At 35.1% G+C, this 20,978-nt stretch overlaps 1 protein-coding gene across 1 annotated transcript in view; it reads right to left on the bottom strand.

Annotated features, from left to right (window-relative positions):
• Window positions 1-1,385: 1,385 nt before the first annotated feature.
• Window positions 1,386-20,978, bottom strand: part of LOC104544894 (zinc finger protein 385D) — a gene marked incomplete at its 5' end in the record, with an annotated part of 69,130 nt that continues 49,537 nt past the window's right edge. Inside the window, one exon of the mRNA XM_010189931.1 lies at window positions 1,386-1,553. Within this exon, the coding sequence (XP_010188233.1) occupies window positions 1,386-1,553 (168 nt within the window). The remainder of the gene's footprint in view (window positions 1,554-20,978) is intronic.

Here is a 20,978-nt window from a genome sequence, read left to right as displayed (position 1 = left end):
TTCCATAAAACATCTCCATTATTTTTTTCTGAACATGGCAACAGGTGACAGCAAGAGCAACTTTTACGGGTATTTGTATGTTTAGAAACATGCATTTTTTGGTAAATAACTTTTGACATTGTTCTTATTGTCCCATGCTTCATTTCTTTCATCATAGAAATAAATGCATTAGCGATGTTTTACTCCCTTTTTTTTAATTTAAAAACACTAAAATAATGTAAAAATTGGTTTTTAAAGCCATTTCATTATAATTAGGATAGAAATCTCCATGAATACATATGCTGTCTATAATAAAGGGCTATAACAAAGATATACATAGAGAGAGACATAGACATAGAGGTATTTATCTGTAACAAATATAGCAAAGATGTATCTTAAGGAAAGTACTACACATGTCTGAAAGGTACTTTTTTGAAATAGTATAATTGGTTAGTGCACATCCATTTACAATCTTAAACTTACTGCATCCAAAGTGGTACCAAATGAGCAGTTTTCAGCATCAGTAGAAAGATCTCTGTTGTGTCACAGATTTGGCATTTTGCTGTGGCTGGTTTTGGCTTGTTTGGGGAAAGGGGATTAATTATGACTAAATATGCAAACTGTACCCCTTCATATGTAAGAGCAGTCACACCTTGTGAGATACAAGACTACCCTTCAGTATACTTGCAACCTTCCTTCAAAATTTCCAGTACAATAGTCACATATTTAAAATGTGAGCTTAACCAAATCCTCCTGACTTTACCAAATACTCACATAGATTGTATTTGCAAAGAAGTACCTTTTACTCACACAATAATTTAAAGGTTATTATTTTAGCCCATAGACTTATTTAAGCAGAATAATTGGCATCAATAGCACTTACCTGATTGTGTGTAACAAAGGTTATACAGCTATTTTTCCAGCTCAAAACCAGGCAATAGCCATTTTAAAAAAATTAAGCAATGTTTGAAATTTATGAAAATTAGGTTTTTACTAACAATGCTTTTGTAAGAGGCTTCTAGACACTGGTAGTACAATTTGCTACATTGTTTGTGGTTAAAAGAAATGTGCTATATGTAATTATTTATAGAGAGATACTGCATATAGAGTAGGAGGTTTAGATCAGTTGATATGTAACATTTTGGCCACTATAAAAATTAATCAAGTCATGAGTATTGCATTCTGTCCTAAAAGAAAGACAAGCCTCTTTTCACTAAGAGAAATCGGTTATGTAACTATCATAATCTTACCAGCCTAATGAAAGGACTAAAAGAAATCAGTATCACACAGAAAGATGGATCGAGCATGAATCAATGTGGCAAGCACATAACCAAACAGACATGGAATTAAACAAGAAAAAAAACCAAAAACTAAAAACCAAAACCAAAACCAACAAAGATTGTTGCTTAACCTGTTTTGTCAGAGCTGGTATTGATGGTATTGGTAGTGATGGAAGTGAAGGTAGTCTTTGCGCTGTCCTTGGTAGTAAGAGATTTCTGCTTATTTTTCATGGCTTCCAGTGCTTTGAGCTTCTTGGCATGTTTAGTGCCTTTGTAGTGGGCCGCAGCCTGGCTCTACAAAGGAGAACAAAATGAACCATGCAATCAGGCTCATTTCTAAACTGGCATTCTCTGTATTAGTACAAATACAGACTACCTTTCAATAATGGGTACCATTCACATTATCCAAGTAGTAACCAAACAGAAAATTACATTTAGAATGATGCTTGGAAAACAATGGAAAAAATGCTCAAGCAACCTCAATTTGACAAATACAGTAAATTACTGTATAACAGTATATTACTTTCAGACCATAATAAGGTTGGTTTAGTCTACCGTGCTACGATGAGTTTTTCTATCAAGACTTTTGCTTTCACATTAAAAAAAATTAACTCTTAGGCAACGGAGAGGAAGGCACTCTCCGCCCAGCAGCTTTGCACTTTTCCAGTTGTTATTTCAAACTAAAGATTTTGGCAAAGCTTCCTTCAAATAACAGTTTACTTTTAACAGTGATATCAGGAATTTCTCAGCAAAGACTAACAGTAAAAACAAACCAAAAACCCCCAAAACAAAACCAAAACCCAAACAAAAGAAAGCATAACATAAAACACTCTCTTCAAAGCTCATCAGCAAAGACTTAATTGAATGTAAGGCAGACATGCAATCAGCTGGCTTTCTTAAAAAAAAAAGGATTACTTTTGTCTACCTGCTACAAAAGGTAGTGTTTGAAATTCAAAGCCAGGAGCATCCTTTCAAAGGAGAAAGCTCACAGAAATCCTGTCACAAACCCAAATATACTTTGGCTGCTTGATATCATTAAGCTAAAATAGACCTGCATGTGCATTGCTACTAAAATTTATGTATTACACTGAAAGTATCTTTATTATTCTAAGAGTTAATAACAACTTTTCTTCATTGAATTTACACTGCAAATATATTTGAAGAACAGTATTTGAAGTATAAGATTAAACCTTATAAAAAACTCACTGGAATTAGTATAAATAGTTAAGAGTTTATTTCTTCTCTAATTATTTAAAAAAATTAAGAAAGATAGTCTTCCATTTAATAAGTTAACAACCTCAAAATTTTATTTTTATTGCTGAACTTCAAACTTTGTTGAAAGCAACTCCTTTCTTACTTGAAAGAGAAATTATCAAGACTACAGAAAAACGGTAAAAAAGCAGAATTGAACTAATGAAAAGCAGCTATGCTGGGTCAGCCCAAGTACCCACAGAAGTCTGTATTTCCTTTCTGGCATGAAACAATAGCAGATACTTAGAACATAAAAGAAAGCTAAATGCTTTTTATTGTGGAATCAGAAGAAGAAAAAATACACATGTAATTTAGTGGCTATAAACTCAAAGGATCAAAGGGATTAAAGGACACAGCCACTTGACTCACTAAGCCAATTGTGCAGGTAGAAAATTCCTGTGTTATCTGGCATCTGTTAGTCATTAGACCTGTATTTAACGTTAAATAATGTGATGAATTTTGGGGAGAGATGATGTCCTAGCGAATATCACAATAAGAGTGTATATTAATTAATCTTGAGATTTAAGACTTTCAGCTTTCATGAAAAGTCATGATTCCTTCTAGATGTCTGAGATTTGAGAAGCTCAAGGTGAGCAGGAAAGAACACCTTGTATGAAGAATAAATACATACATGCGTACTTATACACAAATGCATATGCTCTTGTTGTATATTGAGATGCATCATTCAGTTTGGTTCAAAAGCCAGTTTATCTATACCTAAAATAATGTAAATATTGTATTAGGTACCCTTATTGAAAGAACACTGGACAGTGAAGTTATTAATTAGAAACAACTTGAACAGAAACGGAACAATCATGCACCTTTACCAATTCCCAACACATAACATTGAGACATACTGTAAGCCAAATACAAACAGTCAAGAGATGTTAATTATCTTTAAACTGAAAGACCAGTGTCAAGTTATGATGATCCATTAAAAATTACATTATACAGCACATCATAATGTCACTATCATGTCAACTATTTTTACATTTTCTAGTAAAATTTAATTATCAGTCAGCTCCACATTCTGACTGCACCTGTTCTCCCTGATAGTGTCATTCTTCAAATATCAGAAAGGTAGTCAGAACACAGTCCTTAATACTGAATTATGAATGTTGTTATTAGTTTGATATACAGCTCAACCTTCTTCACAGAACTGTTGGTGGAGCACCCCAGGTTTATGTCACCTGCATCCATAGTTCTCGTCCCTCCAAATTCTCACAGCTACAGCTCCACAAATCTCAACTTAAGCAGAATGTTGGGCGCATGAGGATATCTGATGATGCCCTACATAGAAATTGGTGACATTTACAGCATTCTGAAATACAAGAATGAAATTCCTCCAAAGTAGAAACACATTGCTCAAATTTACAAGTATGATGGCTGCTATGCAGAGCTGTCAATTACTTCCCAAAGAGTGCTGTCAGTTTACCCAGTCTCTACTGAAAGAAGATCTTTATGCCTTTTTTATTTCAAAGTTTAAATCTCCACTCTCTATGGGGACATGAAGCCATCTAAGCTTGCTTCAATGTAACTGTAGCTGGCATGTTAACGTGAGAGCAGACAGACTGCTTGTAAGCATTTAACCAGCTCCAAATTAGCTCATGCTGAACTTTTACAACAGAACTGAAATCCCTAAAAAAAAAAAAAAAAAGTCTGTCATTATTTTTCCTTGCAAGAGTCAGATGAAGAAAATGGAAAAATATCCATAAATACAGTTTTCAGCTCAGCAACATAAAAAACAGTACCTCACTGAATTGTTTCTTGCAGCCGTAAGAGAACTAAAATAATCCTCACTGCTTAAATGACATTTACTTGTAACTTATAAAACTCATTATTTACATGACATTTACTTGTAGGTTAAATAAAAAAATAAGATAAATAATGCAATTATTCCTGACTTTCATGCAGAATTAAGAATATTGAGGGAGAGCAGAATAGTGAGAGAAAAGTTAGTCCTACTTTCTGGAGCCAACTATGATGCTTAAGTGAGTGGATGAACTGAACCCCTTCAGAGAGGTGCGAAGGGGTCTCCTCCTGGAACACTTCAGAGTTCAACAGTTGCAAAAGCCAAGAAGGTGATATATACATGTTCACATATTACCTTACTAAGCTGTGCTACAAGTTCTGCTCAGACAAGTTATGAGTAGAGGTTACAGGTGAAACCCTACATCTACAGAAGCCAATGTAAATCAAGGGGGGATTTCCCTTTCCATGTAAAGGGGTACTAACTTTTATAATCGCACATCTTGACAGAAGCCAGTTCCCTTTGACAAGCAACTGCTTGATCCAAAATCAGATGATCTCTCAAGTGAAAGAGATTCAGGACAATCCTAAAGGAAAAAAATCCTATTACTAGAGAACACTTTGTAATCATAGCCAATCAGCTATCCTAAGAGCCTACTAATACTAAATTGTGTTTCTTTTTATGATTACAAAAGAACACATTAGAAGAATACCTTAAGAAAGAGCCTACTTTCTTCTGTCATCATAGTTTCCAACTTTGTTTCTAACATCAGTTTCCATTTTTGATACACAGAATTAACCCTAGCATTGTGAAGAAAACCACTGTCAGCTGATATGTCACCCAGTCAGTGATGAAGCATGAGAAATATGGCAAATATTGCTGGTGAAACATTAAAATGAACTTTAAGAAACTATATTCGTTCTTGAAAAAGATAAGTAACAAGAAAGTAAAAGGTAGATTATTACTTCATATGTGAAGTTGAAAACTCAAGGATCCTAACTACATTTTTTGGGCTCTGATCCTCCAAATTACATGTAGAGAAACTTTGTTCTGTAAGAATAACTTCAAGGAAATAGCAAGATGTCTATATAGCAAATAACTTTTCAAGGTTACTTGTAATGAAGTCCTGCCTATTTGAGCAGTACAAGACAGTTTAAGCATCTGTTTTGCAAAACGAATAATTTCCTCTGGTTCCGTGTATCTGTCTTGAATTACTAGGGACCTTCCTAATCCTTATATTTTGTAACCCTCCAAAATTGTTAGAATATTTGAAAATAATAATAGAAAATAACAATGATTTTAAATAATAATAGAAAATTGTTTTTCTATATACACATTTAGAGTGTGTGTGTATGTGTATATATGTGTACATATGTAATAAACACACAGAAATACATATGATTTAAAAGAATAAATATTTCTATATACAGGTTTGAGCAGTTAGAAATATCAGCCATAGTGTCAAACCTCAGCTGTATTTTCCCTGCTTAGGTGCAATATTGTACCAAAATTACCATAAGCACATCATAATTCCAAGTAAATTGTAATGTGTAAAATATGATGAGAAATATTATATATTTTAAACAATCCAGACAGTAATATCTTACAATTACAGTCATCATATCTACATGGAAGTCTTCTAAATAAATTTGTCTGCCTACCTCAGTGAATCATATGTCTTCACACTTATGTTCTTTAGGCATTGCTCCAACAAAAACATTGTGCTTAATTTTGTGCATTGAGACAAAAAAGGGTCTCCTCTTATTCTCAGAGTTTTCAACTTAGCAGCACTGCATCTTCTATCCTTTTCATATGTCTCCTGGTCCACCTCATATTACCAATCTTGTTTTCCTGCCTCAGTCATTCTTTCTAGGCAATACCTTCATAATAAAAGCCAGCTCAAAGAAAGTAACTATTTAAAAAAAAAAAAAGTGCAGTGAATATGTTTCACTGACTCTTCCACACAAAATTCAATACAACTGTCCTGCATTATGTCTTTGTCATTTGAGAATACATTTTGAAAGATGTCCATTGTGGAGAGTTCTCTGGTCCATGCTGTCATCTGGCTAATTAGTAGCAAGCCTGCAGTCTGTCTGCACCCTTAGAAAACCCCAGACAAGAGCTGAGTGTGCTGAAAAGTAATTTTTGTCTCAGTTTTCAGTAAATGACGTCATGTCATGTCTTAGCTTTTACTAGCTACTGGATGCTACCATCAGCTCTGCTGTTATTCCCGGTACAATAGTAGCAATTTTGGCTAATACATCACCAACTGATGCCTGGATCCTCCAGAATAAAAAGCTCTAAAAGCAGAAAATTAGTTTCCTGGTTCAAACTAATACTGTCAGTGAGCTAGGCACACATGGAAAGCAATAACACACAACTGCACAAGCCAAGAGGGCTTCTGTCCTTTGGTGAAGTGAGGGAAATTGTTTATGAGATACCTATGCTACACATTGTCTTAATCTCTGAGTACGGAATATTTTTCTTAAGTTGGGCTGTCAATAAGTACTTCAAATATAATTTTATAGATAAAACTAAAACTAAACTCACAAGAAAGTGATAAAAATCAAAAGACCTTTTTGTTTTTGGAACAAGTACCCTGTTTGTTTTTTTTTTAAATGACTCCAAAGTTGCCAGACTAGGCTGACTGACCAGCCTGGCCAGTCAGAGATGACAGCACTGAGCTCACAGAAGGTTGAGGTATACAGCTGAGACAGCTGTATACTACCCAGTGTGTGCTATTTACATAATCTAAAGTGATCTCTATGGAACTTCTCCAGTAAGTACACTGGAGAAGATTATAGAAAGTTTAACAAGCCTTGAGACACTCAACAGTTGGCTCTGCCTAGGGCAGGGCTTTTACTGTGAGCCACACTTGATGAAAGGAGAAGATTGTACAGTCTTTTGCAATGAGATGTATTTACTCTGCTGAGTGGTTAAGCCTTTATTTGAGGCTACTTTGATATTTCAAAAATAATTTCTTACAAGGCCTACTGTTTTGTTTGCCCAGTGAGTTCACACAAGAAATTCAGGACTACTCTCAAGTCCTATGCTTACTTTCCATAAAACAGAGGAACTCCATGGACTTCAGCTGAGCTTCACAGACTTGCAGTACAAGAGACAAGAAAGCTAAGTACCTGTGCAAGCCTTTGCAGAATAGGAGATTAAGTGAAGACATATAATGTAATTTTTAAAGGTGATGTCAACACACTGACATGCTTCATATTGAACAAGAAGAGTATCCTGATTTCTGCCTGGTACATACAAACTCAATCTGCAGTCAATTATAGTGCAGATAAATGTTGCCTGTTGTAATTTCTTCCTTCTGCTAAGCTTACCTTTATCTTCTGAATTGTGTCATTTCAATTTTTTGTGCACTCTATCATCAACACCACTCCGTAATAAAGAGCCAGAGATCTAATTACATTATGGACTCCAATGTAACTGTGGTATTAAACGTCAAGAAGGTGTGCAATATGACTTCTTTCTGATATACTCTGAGAGAAGGCTTTTGCCCTCTAAATTATGACTGATCAATTTGCTCCTTTCCTGAGAGCCAAATATACAATAACAGGGCAAGTAGAAAAGAAAACATTTCTCCATTATTATGGTAGAATAAAATAAATGTCCCAGTATGTTATTTCCTAGGTATGTAATTTAATCTTTCCATAGAAAGAAAAACTTTGTTACCTCTTCTCTTTCATAAAGCATTTATTTGATACACTTGCGAATGTACCCTGAGAGTCAAGGATCAGAGTGAATGGATGCTTTCTGAGTTCACTAGCTCCTTTGCACTTACAAAGCCACTCCATCCCACTCCCTGTGCTTGAGCTCCTTCCAGAGCCATTTATGTAATGGTGAGAGACTGCACCTGGCAAGTGCAGGCATCACATTTTAAGAGACTGGCATTAACTTCGTTCTTATGGTAAAAATCATCCATCCCATGGTAAATTCAAATATTTTCATTATGGAAAGAAAAAACTATTTTATCTTGGTCAGATGCAGAAGGTCAACATTTCCTATTTAATATTGCTTGTCCTCTAACACAGTATCTTTATGACCATGCCTCTGCTTGTACTGTAGGCTGCCAATGAATGTGGCATTACCTGAAACTACCTAAGTAAGATACAAAAAACTGCTTAGATACAACACACTTCACACTGCATTCCAAGCAGACATACACAGCATCAAAATATATATACTGCAAAGACAGCTCAAGTACTCAGACTTCCCATGCTTGGCATTTTTATTTTAAGGACATCAGTAATTCATGTAGTACAGTAGAAATTAACTGCATGTTGAAATTCAATAAACAGACTATTTGCTTTAGCATCTATTTTATCCTTTTTATTGTTAAGGCAGATCAGTTTTAAATTCATTTTGACAAAGTTATCAAGTTCTGGTCTCTTTTACATACTGACTCCCATTCTGGGGAGCTCTTTTGATGGGGAGAGGAAACATGCTCTTTTGAAAAACTAGTGTAGTCAATTAAATGAACTTTAACATTTAATCTCATCTTTACTCTATTAATTGGCAGCATCATTTATTTTCCCCATGGTAAATCTTATTGTAGGCAAAGTTTCAAGATAATATTAAACTTGCTTGATTTTTTTTTAATTCAGATTAACCAAGTGATTAATCTCAGATTCATCTTAGAATAAAGATTAATCTATACACATTGCTATGTGTTACTTGTATAATAAAATATACCATGTATTTACTCAGCTTTGTAAATATAACATATATGCTTCCAGTTTTGAATTTGGAACTGACATATTTGGAACTGAGAACTGGAGAAAATTGTATATGTCATTATAATTTTGTAGAAATGTACCCCAGCTTCCCCCCACTAGCAGTAGACACACCACACATCTTTTATTGTGTTAATTAATACCTTTTGAATGATATGTTAATAATGGCAATTGTAGAAGTGGAAGCTGACATAAAATATATCTATGAAAGACAAAGAAAATAAGCTCACCATGATACGATGTGGTTGTGATTTACTTAATAACAATTTTAATAATGTAATTCAGTGTTGAGGTTACACACAAACAATGTTTGCTTGAAAACAATGGGTGCTGTTGAATTTAAAATAACTGCTTTAAAGACAGTAATTTTCTGAAGTGTTGAAAAGTTCAGAGTCTTTTCTGATGTCATCTGAAAAATAACAGTGGAGGATATGTAGCCAACACCTTTTTGATTCTCAGTTTGTCACAGTTCACAGCAGCTAATGGGAGTCAAGAGCATACACATACACTTACCTGCCCAGAGCCCCAGTTCACTTAGAAAATTTACACTGAGTGAGCATAAAACACTTGATTCCCTCTGCATCAGCTTGTGAACTGATACCTAACGGAAGTTGAGTGGGTGGGTTTAGCATAGCTTGTCTGAGTGTTTTCACCTGGTTTCTGTTGCCAAGGAAACCATTTTTGTCTGTTTATGTTCATAACAGCAATCTCATTGGATTCTGAGTTTCAGATTTTTTTTACTGAATCAAAGCATCAGAGAAGAATAGTGATAAGCTAGACATAAAGATACTAAAATAAAAGCTTAAAAAGTGCATATGTAAATTCTTATTAATACAGTACTATTTGAGCTTTATATTTGAAATTACAAAAAAGTTAATATAACTTGTATGTAAAAAACCACAAAAGAAAGTACATGGAGATAATGTCATTGTGCTTTTAAGCACAGTCTTAATACTTTTATTGGAATTGATCTTTTTTATACTATAGTTATTAGAAGTTTTCCAGATTTCAAGCTTGTCTTCAGAAAAAAATCAATTTAACTTTCTGATTCTCTTACTCAAATATACAGTTACACAAACATTTATTTTGGATTTTTAATTTCTATTTCAATAGTTATTTTAATATAAATCTTTCATTTATCTTTTAGATCAGCTCCTACCCATAACTAGAAATTCAAAACCCACAAATAAGAAACATAAATGCTTAAATTTTCTGATTCTAGCTCTGTTTTATTTGGACTAGGCTGTAGTTAGGTGCTTCCCAAGTTAAATCCCCGGTCTTTTAGCAGAAGGCTGTAAATATATGTAAAATATTATGTGAACTTTTCCACAGCTGCTCAAAGATTGGTAATTTAAGACTAGGACAAAGATGGAAGTCTTTACAGGTTCCGTCATTCTTCCCATATTCCAAGAGAAATCCAAGCCTTCCAGGTGCAGAAAGATCCATGTAAAGTCAACGTGTTTAGTCAGAATAAAAAGAACTTTAAGCCCACTAGCTCATTTAGGCAAATTTTGTATCTCTAAAAGAGTCCTCTGCCAGTGGTTTGCTTAAAAAAGTTCTCCTGTAGGTTTACCCACAGGACTTCTCTCTTTGGAGGAAATATGTGCTACGTAAAAAAGAGAGAGGAAGAAACAAAGTAAAATTAATAAACACTACTTCCTACTTAATATTAATAGAAAATAACTGCCTAAGTGGTGATAAAAACTAGTGGCATACCATGGAAGCAAATTTACTTTAAAAACTAGTTTTATCTAAACCATTAGCCAAGAAGAAAATAGTTTGGAAAAAAAACCCCTAACAATTAAAATACCCAGAAGGAACAAAGGTTTGTGAAGCACAGGAAAATTTGATGATCAGTCAGTCTACAATACAGTTATAATCTATTCCTTTACATAGTTTTGTTCCTTTTGCCTTATTTTCAGTCATTTTTGGGTGACTCTGTAAACACATGCAGTGAAGTCCATGAGATGCTATGTGTACCTGCAAGGTTTCCCAGCACACAAGTTCTACCAACTATTGCAGGGTCAGAGTCTTAGTACTTTGAATAACTTCCTTTAGATACACATAGTCCATGCAGACTTACTTGTGATGCAAGTTAGTTAGAAAATCAATTGTTTGTTCTTAAAGTAATACACATACATGGATAGATTGAGCTGTTCAAATAGTTGTGCAGACTGAAAAATGGAGTTTGTTTACTAACACAAGTAAGTTGTTGTACAATACAGAACAGGCAAAAATATCTTCCAGTACAAAGCTGACAGGTCAGAATCTTTCACTCTGTCAAGCTATTAATTAGTTTCTATGTAAGAAGCCATGGTTAGGGATACAAAGCAATACACAAAACTTAATGAGAATGTTCTGACATTACTTACTGTCTAGACTGCAGTTACATTTTGTCCCCTTCCTACAAACCTTTGTTCCCTCTACTTCACATTAGACTGAAATCTGAAAATCCATTTTTTTCCATTGACCAAAATACTGAAGCTACAAGAAACTGGTTGCAATTGTGCAAATCTTACTAGATGAAAGTAGGCCCTCTGAAATCAACATGAGATTTTATATGCTGAAATGTTATAGAGTCAGTGCCTAAGAAATGCTCTATATTTAAGGTTCAGTCACATTGGCTTTTATGTTTCTCATATCCTTTAGTCAAGCACAGGTTATCAGGTTCAAAACTGGAACAGCTATATGAAATTGTAAAGTGTGTAATATGAAAAAGGTCAAACTAGACAGGTGTAAGAGCTCTTTCTGATTCTAAAACTGAAGACATCATTTCATTTTTTAGATTTGTTTGGGCAGAGATTATTGAAAGAGTGAAATTTCCAACCGGTACTGGAATTTATTGCTGAGACTGCAAACTCTTTGGAGCAGGAAAACCCCTTCATGAGTATTAATAATATTTCTTAACATATTTACACTAATTTTATTGCTCTTTATTGTTTTTATGCTGTTCTTCCTTTTGTTATTGCCCAGTGCTGATTTCCATCAGTCTCCAGTAACTGTAATTCAAATGAAAGGGGGAAAAAACCCCAAACTTCTCACATCTCAGAATTAAGAATTACAGAAATCTGAAACATGCAAATTAGTACAATTAAGTACTAAATAAATAAAATTAATTTTATTAAAATGAAAATAAGAAACTTTAACTTCACCTCCAATGATGAACTGAAATTGTGGAAAGCTCTCAGTTTTTATCTATGATGTCTCACTGCTATGATATTTCTCAATAAGCTTTGCAGCACCCCAAACTTACATGATGGAGTACATCCTACTAAAGACTTCTAGCTAAATAAAGACAGAACTCGCACTAAGGAAATCTAGTAGGCATCTTAAGATGTGGTACATTTCGGGTATATGGCACATTATGTTATGGCACATTATGTTGATTTGGGCACAATGAGCTTCAGGATGCTTTCTGGAGTTCAACGACCACTACGTACAGGTGAAGAAGCAATATGAGACAGCTATGCTTTTTACGTTCATATCCTTATGACTTTTAAAATTGAATGCTCAATACTTCTTTAAATATATTACGCTTAACACTACTATTAAATTATATAAACCAGTAAGTGCTTTTTCCCTTGGGTATGTATTAACAATTTACTTTTTGCAGACAAGTGCACAAATATGATTAGCTTTTGCAAATTGCTCCTTATTCTGTTACTAGTAAGTAATTTTTACATTACTGCACTGTAAACAGATGTTATTTTCCACTACATATTCAGCAGTAATGAGCTAATTCAATGTGTTAAAAACAACAAAAGATCTTCAAGAATGAGCTATTTTCTTCAATAGTCCAAGCTCCATTGAAATCTATGTTGAAATCACTCATGATAGGAAGTTAGCAAATTAGTCTAGAAGCCTTATTGCAAAAGAAGAACTTCCTTTAGCTCATTTATTCAAATCCTGAATTGTTCTGCTACCTTCCTAACATGCATATTATTGATCAACTTCTTGCATATTGATTTGGAAGGTATGTTTTGAGGGTAACTAATACACTTCATTACTTTTCTCATAAATAAATGACATTTTGGCAGAACCTTTACAACAGTTTCAATACTCACTCCTATGAATACATTATACATTAAAATCTAGAAACAGTGAATCATGCTGTTTTCATTGTCCTTTGGAAATTGCAAGGACCTCCTTGTTGAGAGAAAGAAAAAAGAAAAGAAGAAAGATAGCAAGTGTTTTAAGTTTAGATTTGTGGGTTAAGTCCTGGCACCACTTAAGTCAATAGCAATGTTGACATTTATTTCACTCTGGACTGGTGATTGAAAGCAAGTGTGATGCTCCACCTGGACCACCTGGACCATTTTATCCCAATGGAAAGAATTTAAAGATGGATGGACAGCCTTTGATTAAGACAAAAAAATGAAATGTAGAGCATCACAAATACACATCAGTTGAGAAAAAAAAGAGCCATGCTTTCAGCGCAAGAATGTGTTATATGCAACCTTGGAATATGCTACTTGTCTACCCTCACGACATGAAGATTTGGGTTACTACATCATCTTGGTTAGTGCTATGTACTCATACTCAGCTGCTACTGGTATGTCATACATACAAGCACTCTACAAAATATTGACAAAACGAAAATTAAGAACATCCAGAACAACTTCAGGCAAATGGAAATCACTTGGTTTATTTCTCTGCTCTTTCTTTACTAATTTCTACTTTACACTGCTAGAGACAACGACTCCATTTGAGTGACCTTCACAGGAATATTTTCCCATTTCTCTTATATTACCACAAATCTGTTTGTGAAAGGTATGTGCGTGTATATATGTATATAGCTACACACAACCCCCACAGGCAACTTGCCACCTCACCAGAAATATGAGATGGAAAGGTTTCCATTGCTGAGTACATTTGATATATATATTCAGCAGACATCCAGCTATAAAGCTAACAAAGATTCTCACATTTTTGTCAGAGAGATCTAATCTGTTCCCCTGCTTTTTTTACTGTGTTGCAAATAATCTGTGCAGCAGTTTATGGATAGATATGAAGTCATAGCATATATCAGAAACACTACATAGTGATATCTAGGGAATAAAACATCAGAATATGGCAGATAAACCTTTGAACTTTCAGTCTTAACTGAATCTGTGTGACTACCTTTCTATTTTAGAGTAATTTCCTACTGCAACAGACCAAAAAACCAAGGACCCTACCTTAAAAGAACATTAAGGAAGAAAGTTCAAACAATGGATATGGAAGGGTATTAGCAGACAGCAAACACTGATTGTAAAAAGCAAGTAATTGCAGGTGTAGGTTGCTATGATCTATTAGATTATGATAAATTGCCAGTGAGACAGGCAAATCTGCCTGAGCCAAATCAACTCACCTTAGACAAGTAAACTTTCCCAAGGCATCTTCCTGACTTTCAGAGTTCAGGGTAGCCCTGATGGCTGGAACCATGTCACCCTTATGCCCCTCACGTCATTCTCCTTGGAGCCTCGTGAGGCCTCCACTCCCAACTCTGGCTGTAGCACCCCTGTGTGCCATCTACTGCACCAGCCAAACCATAAACTGGAGAAATGATCATCACTTAACGCACACATTTACCTAGTAATAATAATTTTGAACTGTACAGCACCGTTACTGTACCCCAAAGAAGGGATGACAGCAGGATCTTGGGTACTATCCAGAGCCCCACTGATGACAGTGAGCTTTGAGAAGTCACACTCTCCAAATGAGATCCCAAAGGCCATCAGGACAGATGTACAAATGTCGTGTGCAATGTGTAACATCTGACAGCTTGCAGAACTGTTGCAAAGACTTTTACAGAGGAATACAACAACTAGGCCAAGTTCGGGACAACTGACTTTAGCATCCAGAGTCCTACCAAGTCCGGACATGATTGAACTTCTAATTCTTTCCAATACTTTCTCTTTATAGAGGGTTGAGGCTTTACTCTTGAATTCAGTGCTTTTTCAGTTTCACCTTACAGTTACAGTTTCAGCCTCAATGTTTCTGCCCTTCAGTCTCCTAAAAAATTTATTTTATTTCATCCCAAATACACACTAGACATTTACTTCCACCTCAGAGTTTTTAGATACATTAGCAACTTAAAGCTTACACACCATAAATCTAACAGGTTTCTTCAGGTAGATAACTGACTAGAATATAATTGAGAGCATTCAGGCTAAGACAAACGGTTTACTAGTCCAAATACGGTGGAAGGGCAAGCAGTTGTCTGCTAACGATGGATTAAATCTATAGCTGAACTGTTTATTCAGCTGAGTGCCAACATGCCTTTCAGTCAGTCAAATATGAGTCTATGACTTCTGCAGATTCAGGAATACAGATCTAAAACCCCCTAATGTTTTGCAGAAGAGACCCTCTACCTTTTTTACTTGATCAGACAGACTACATCATAGGTCCTGGTGGTCTTCTGACTTCACAGCTTATTACAAGAGTTAGCAACAGAATTAATTGTCTACATGAATCTTTGCTCCACATAGCTGTACAGTTCAATCTCCATCTCCCCATTTTAATCAGTCACATCTCTAAAAAGGGATGGAGTCCACTGCTGTTCATTAAACAGAAATTAAGGATGACCTTGTCAAACAAAATAGACAGCTTTAATAACTAGGCCTGAATATGTATTTATTTACAGTGCGAGAATTTCAGAAAATTACTCGAGTTGATGTTAATGATAAGATCATTGTCCTGTTGATTTATCTTTTGTGATACTGATAAAAGAGAATTATGAGAATTATGCTTTTCCCCAGCCAAAGAGTCTCAAGGGCCAACTCATCACTTATCAGTGTGAAAATGCACCTTTGAACACAGCAGAACAGCTTGCAGTGAAATACTAAGGACCCTCTCTTTGTCCTAAATGCAGTTCATGTTTCTATAAACAGCATGCTTAAATGCAATGAACCTCTGTTAGCCCCCCCAACCAGGAAAAATTCTGGCTTCTTAGATACAGTTCAAATCCATCAGTTTCTTATGAATATAAGTGTTCAATTAAAAATGCATATTCAGTATCAGAGAGACCTCTTCCTATAGAAAAAAAGGAGTCATGTCTGCAAAACACACAGATTCTTCTGACTGCAACAACAAACAATTTCAGGACTTGAATTAAAATTCATGCTCCAATTACAGTAAATGGCTACACCTCCTCACTGTGAATCAATTTCTTACTACTCTGTTACCTGTTCCATGTCAGGAGCCACCATGATAAACCACCAGGTTGATTTCATGAGGACATTGGTGGGGGTTGAAGGTAGCATATTGAGAGTAGAAGTACATAAATATTGTCAGCCTTTATTTTCCCATTCAGAGAATAGAGCATATTTTGGAATTAAATAGATTTTCTGAGAGAGATAACATGTAATCTCTGTAAATATTAAAAATCAAGAATTAAAGCAGCTACTCATTTATTCTGAAAGTGATTCTGTCATTATTCCTTACCACAAAAACCAGAAAAGAGCTAATTGATAGACTTCAGCCATCTTAACTTTTATATAGGTTTAAGTAAGGAGGACAAAAAATATTAATTAAGACTAAGTTTAAAGAAGATCTGAATCCTAAGTAACCCCAGCTGAAGAATATCTGCACGACAAACATACTTTCAGTTGAAAAACAAGACTTGCACTGGCCACACTAATGTATTTCAGGCTTCTGTCTTCAACCCTTTCTGCTCTCTAGACTTGAGACACACTCTCCTTGGGATGACTTCTCCTTTGTTCTCAACCAATATCTTTATGATCATTCAGCATGTATAGCTCCTGGATGGCTCTAAATTTTCTCCTACTCTTTACCCTGCTGTTTGAAACTTTCAATTTCTCAAATAACCTCTTTTCTGTCACTATATCCCAAATGTTAATCACCAACTATGACAGACTCAAAGTCTCCTTTCTTTCTACATACTGATTTCCTACTCTGCACCATCACATCTGTGACTGAATATTGCTTATTTTTCTCGTCTCTTAGACAGCTTCTTCTCCCTCTTGTACACCTTAGAACAACACACCTACTCCAACCATTTATTCCATAAACTACAAATTCTGAAAATATATTTATTCCTATTTACCCTCTGATGGTTTTTCCAGGTTTGACTTGAACTGTTCTAACATGTTTTCTAATAAGTTGACTCACATTCCTACTGGTTGTCAAACCGCCTCTCTTTCAAGAAAACTTAAAAATGGGTTTCAGAAAGTATTTTTCAATTAATTAATTTGCTGATCCTCTGCTGCTCTCTCTACCTTCCATTTTTGTTTCATTTCTGATTTATTAGAAAATAAGTTCTTTAAAAAAAAGGATCTCATCTTACACATCTGTAAAGCACTGTATACTGCACAGTTGTTTAGCTGTAGGCTCCTCGTATAAATGAGTCATAGTATATTCCAGGCTATAAGTAAATTACGGATTAAACAGAACTTCTATTATTTTTAAGATCATTATTGTAGAACAGTTCAGACCTTTACCAATAACATACTTCCTGGGAAATTATTGCCAGTGTATCTTACAAGATTAATGGTTCTTTATCTAGATCAATGGACTCTCAGAAAGAAAGAGGACAAAAATGGTGAGCCCATTTTCTCTCTGAAGCAGCATGGACTGATGTCTGCAGCTAAACAGCCATCACAGCCACAACTGAATATTCACCCTCAAAATGGTTAAAAGTGATAGAAAATTCAGTTAATAAGAGTCATCAGAGCAAACCCCTACATTTTCTTAGTGCTAACTTTTTGAAAAGATCAATTTGTCCCTGATTAAGTTCACTCATTTTATATGGGATTTGGAAGAGAATAAAGCAATTCAGAATTTGCTTTCATAGTTTAGGCAAGATCCTTTTCAACAAGGAATTTTGCTTTTTATTATTGTGCTGTCAGTGCTGGCAATTCAAAGGCTGTAAAGCACCTGTAAAATTAATACAAAATTCAACTTCCCACCACCAAAAACTATACTTCTTTTCCACCTCTAAAGAGCAGACACAGTCACACACACACACACCAGTGAAAACTCTGCATTGGTTTTCTCTCACGATTGAAGTCCAAGAAATAATCTTTCTCATCTTATTAGCCCAGACAATGTTGCAACAAACTTCTCTCAAGTGTGAAATGCAGATCTTCCACTTCATAGGAATTCCTCTTCCTTTACAATTCCTTCTATTAGCGCAGAACGTGCATAATAAAATTAGATCATTCTTGGAAGGACAACAGAACTTGTGCCCTGGGTTGAAATGTCTTAACTACTGATTATCTGCTTGGGCACATGCAATCAACCCTATAAGAGAGAAATGACTAAGTGGTGACCATTAATACAACCCAGTCTATTTTAGCCAAGAGTTTGTACAAGAACCCTTTTTTTTGTGCTGCAGTCCCCACTTCTCATGATCTGGTGCTGAATATCATCGATCTGCTTCTTTCTTCTGCTGAATATCTGTTCCTTCCTTACATTTTGCCAATTGTTTTGGTGGCAGCACCGCCTCCAACAGTACTAATTTAGCACAGGACAAGCTAATAAACCTATAAAGATTGCAGGCTTTTCTCTGCATCTCAAGCCCTGTTGGCTTGCCTTGCTAGTAAGGACTATCTCACCAATCAAGACATGTGGCTCAAGCTCTAGAAGAACAATCAAAATGTTGCTGGATCATTTTTACTGCATTTTATTAAAAATTCTTCATTCTGTAACTGCATGATGTACATTTTCTTAGCTCTTCTGTGAAGGAAGTTTCATTCTTACAGCCTTTTCTAGCACTATAAAGATACAAATTAGTAATGTAAAATAATTTTGGAAAAAAAATTCTTAGTTACTGGGAATTATATAGAGTAAAATACCATTAAATGGAGTAAAAAATTTCATTCTTCAGTGTCAAAGATGTTAATTATTTCCATATACTCCATGTGCTCTGACTCTTCAGACACTGTTACTCACTTATTGCTGCTTCTCAGAATGTGTTTACCTCAGAAATTGACTTTATTGTAACTGTTTATCACTACATAAGATTCTGGTATAAAAATCATGTTAGACAATAAATTGACAAGCAATGACAGGTACCTAGTGGTAGGCTATATGACTAGAATAGTATTAGTGAAGAACCACCAATTATCATATCTCTATTCAATAACAAAAGAAAATTTTCAGTTATGTCATTACAATAATAAGAGGTGAGTCTTTGGAAAGATAATGCAGATTGATATGCCCTGTAAAATAAAAATTATGCAATATACTCACATTAGTTACTAAACCATAAAAATAAACAGGTTATCACTCTGGAAGAACAACTTCTATACAAATAATGAAATTCTGCATTTGGCAAAGAAAGTATTCAAGCAGACAGAACATAAGGATTGGGCCTGTTTGAGTGATTATTTGATTTGAAATTTGGTGCTTTTATCATAAATTTAAGAAGGAACAAAACAAAGCATCTGAGTGAATGTCCCATAGTTTTTAAAGTACTATATATATAATTGGTCTATTAAATTATGACATTTGGACACATTTTGCATTGCTGTGTAGGCTGAGGTGAGAGATAATAATGCTGAAGTGTCTACATCTAATGAAAACATAACACCTTCTATTTGGTGGCATGCCTCACTGCAAAAAAGCAATATATCACTGTCCTGAAAGTGGCCAGCATGAATAGGAAAATGAGCAACTGCTAATTAAACCTTTCATGTAAAAACATGATTGCTAATCAAATCTTTATTACCCTATACTCTCACATTCTATTTTCTTCTTCATTTACACTTCATCCTGTAGTCCTTGAAGAATCACGTTTACAGGCATCTTTTATGCTGTGTTTTTTCTGATATAGTGAAAGGATAAGTTTTGTGACAATGACAGTTTTACAAGATGCCTAAAACAATATTGACTGTGAAAGGAAAAAGAGCAGTACAATTAAACTACATCTGGTTATTCTGATAGCTAATTAAAAGTCATATTTATGTTATTAGCAATATATAAAGTATGTACTGTCACGGAATCGCACCAAAATGGGTACACACACACAAATAATGAACTCAAACAAGCTTTAATCTGCAACTTATATTAAGCAGACAAAACTTCATTCAGCAAAACAACATTCCACTGACATTCAACAAATACAGGTTCGATATGCTGGTTGGGAATATTACCAGACACAGCTGAGATAAGAATTCTTAAGTTTTAGGCCAAACGATCCAAAATGTGCACTCACTCACTCACCAAAAAGGGAGGGCTCTCAATCTCAAGAAGTTACCTTAAGTGGCGTCTCAACTCAAGGGGAGAGTCCCCGACTGCAGAACCGCTGCTCCGAGGAGGACCAACTCAAATGAGTCCTCCGACGGGGCCCCATTTATACCCTGGTCGAATCTGATCTGTGGTCAATACATGGTCGTGTCACCCCCTATTGGCTGAGGACCCCAGCTTTCCTGCCTTTGACCCCCACTGTGTGGACCAGACATGAGCTGTGAGGGGGGAGGCAGTTCTGGCGTCGCCAGGGCCAGAAACTTTAGCACTGCTTTTGCTGGGTCTTTCTCAGGACTTTAGTGGGGTGCGTGCATCTGCCACATGTACTCAAGCTGAAGTTTCATCATTCTTGTGACAACTGAAAAACACCTTTATTACAAGGAAGGAAAAATGCTTGGCTTTAGGTACACAAAATATCTCTATTTTTAAAAGTGTGTTATTTAGTAATGATCAGAATGTAAGCCACATTAAAGAAAGGAAAGATGCCTTTAATTTTTAATTACTTCTTTGCTATGAAGTTTACTACACAGCTACTTCATATAAATTGAATACTAAAGATAAATATTACCCTAGCCAAGTATCTGATTAACAGCCAACAAAATAGCTTTTGCAAAAATTTGGGGCTGGCATATACTATGTTTCTCCTAGTGAAGTACCACATAAACATTTAATTTTTAATTTATATGGTGATAATTATCGGAATATTTGTACAATGAAATGAAGAAGTTACAACATAAGCTGTTATTTGAGATAGAAAAGCATTCTTCTTCTAATCAT

The sequence above is a fragment of the Mesitornis unicolor genome, unplaced genomic scaffold (genome assembly GCF_000695765.1).
Source record: "Mesitornis unicolor isolate BGI_N332 unplaced genomic scaffold, ASM69576v1 scaffold12640, whole genome shotgun sequence".
Classification (NCBI taxonomy): Eukaryota; Metazoa; Chordata; class Aves; order Mesitornithiformes; family Mesitornithidae; genus Mesitornis; species Mesitornis unicolor.
The sequence above is the reverse complement of the archived record's forward strand: the minus strand, read 5'-3'. Positions and strand labels throughout refer to the sequence as shown.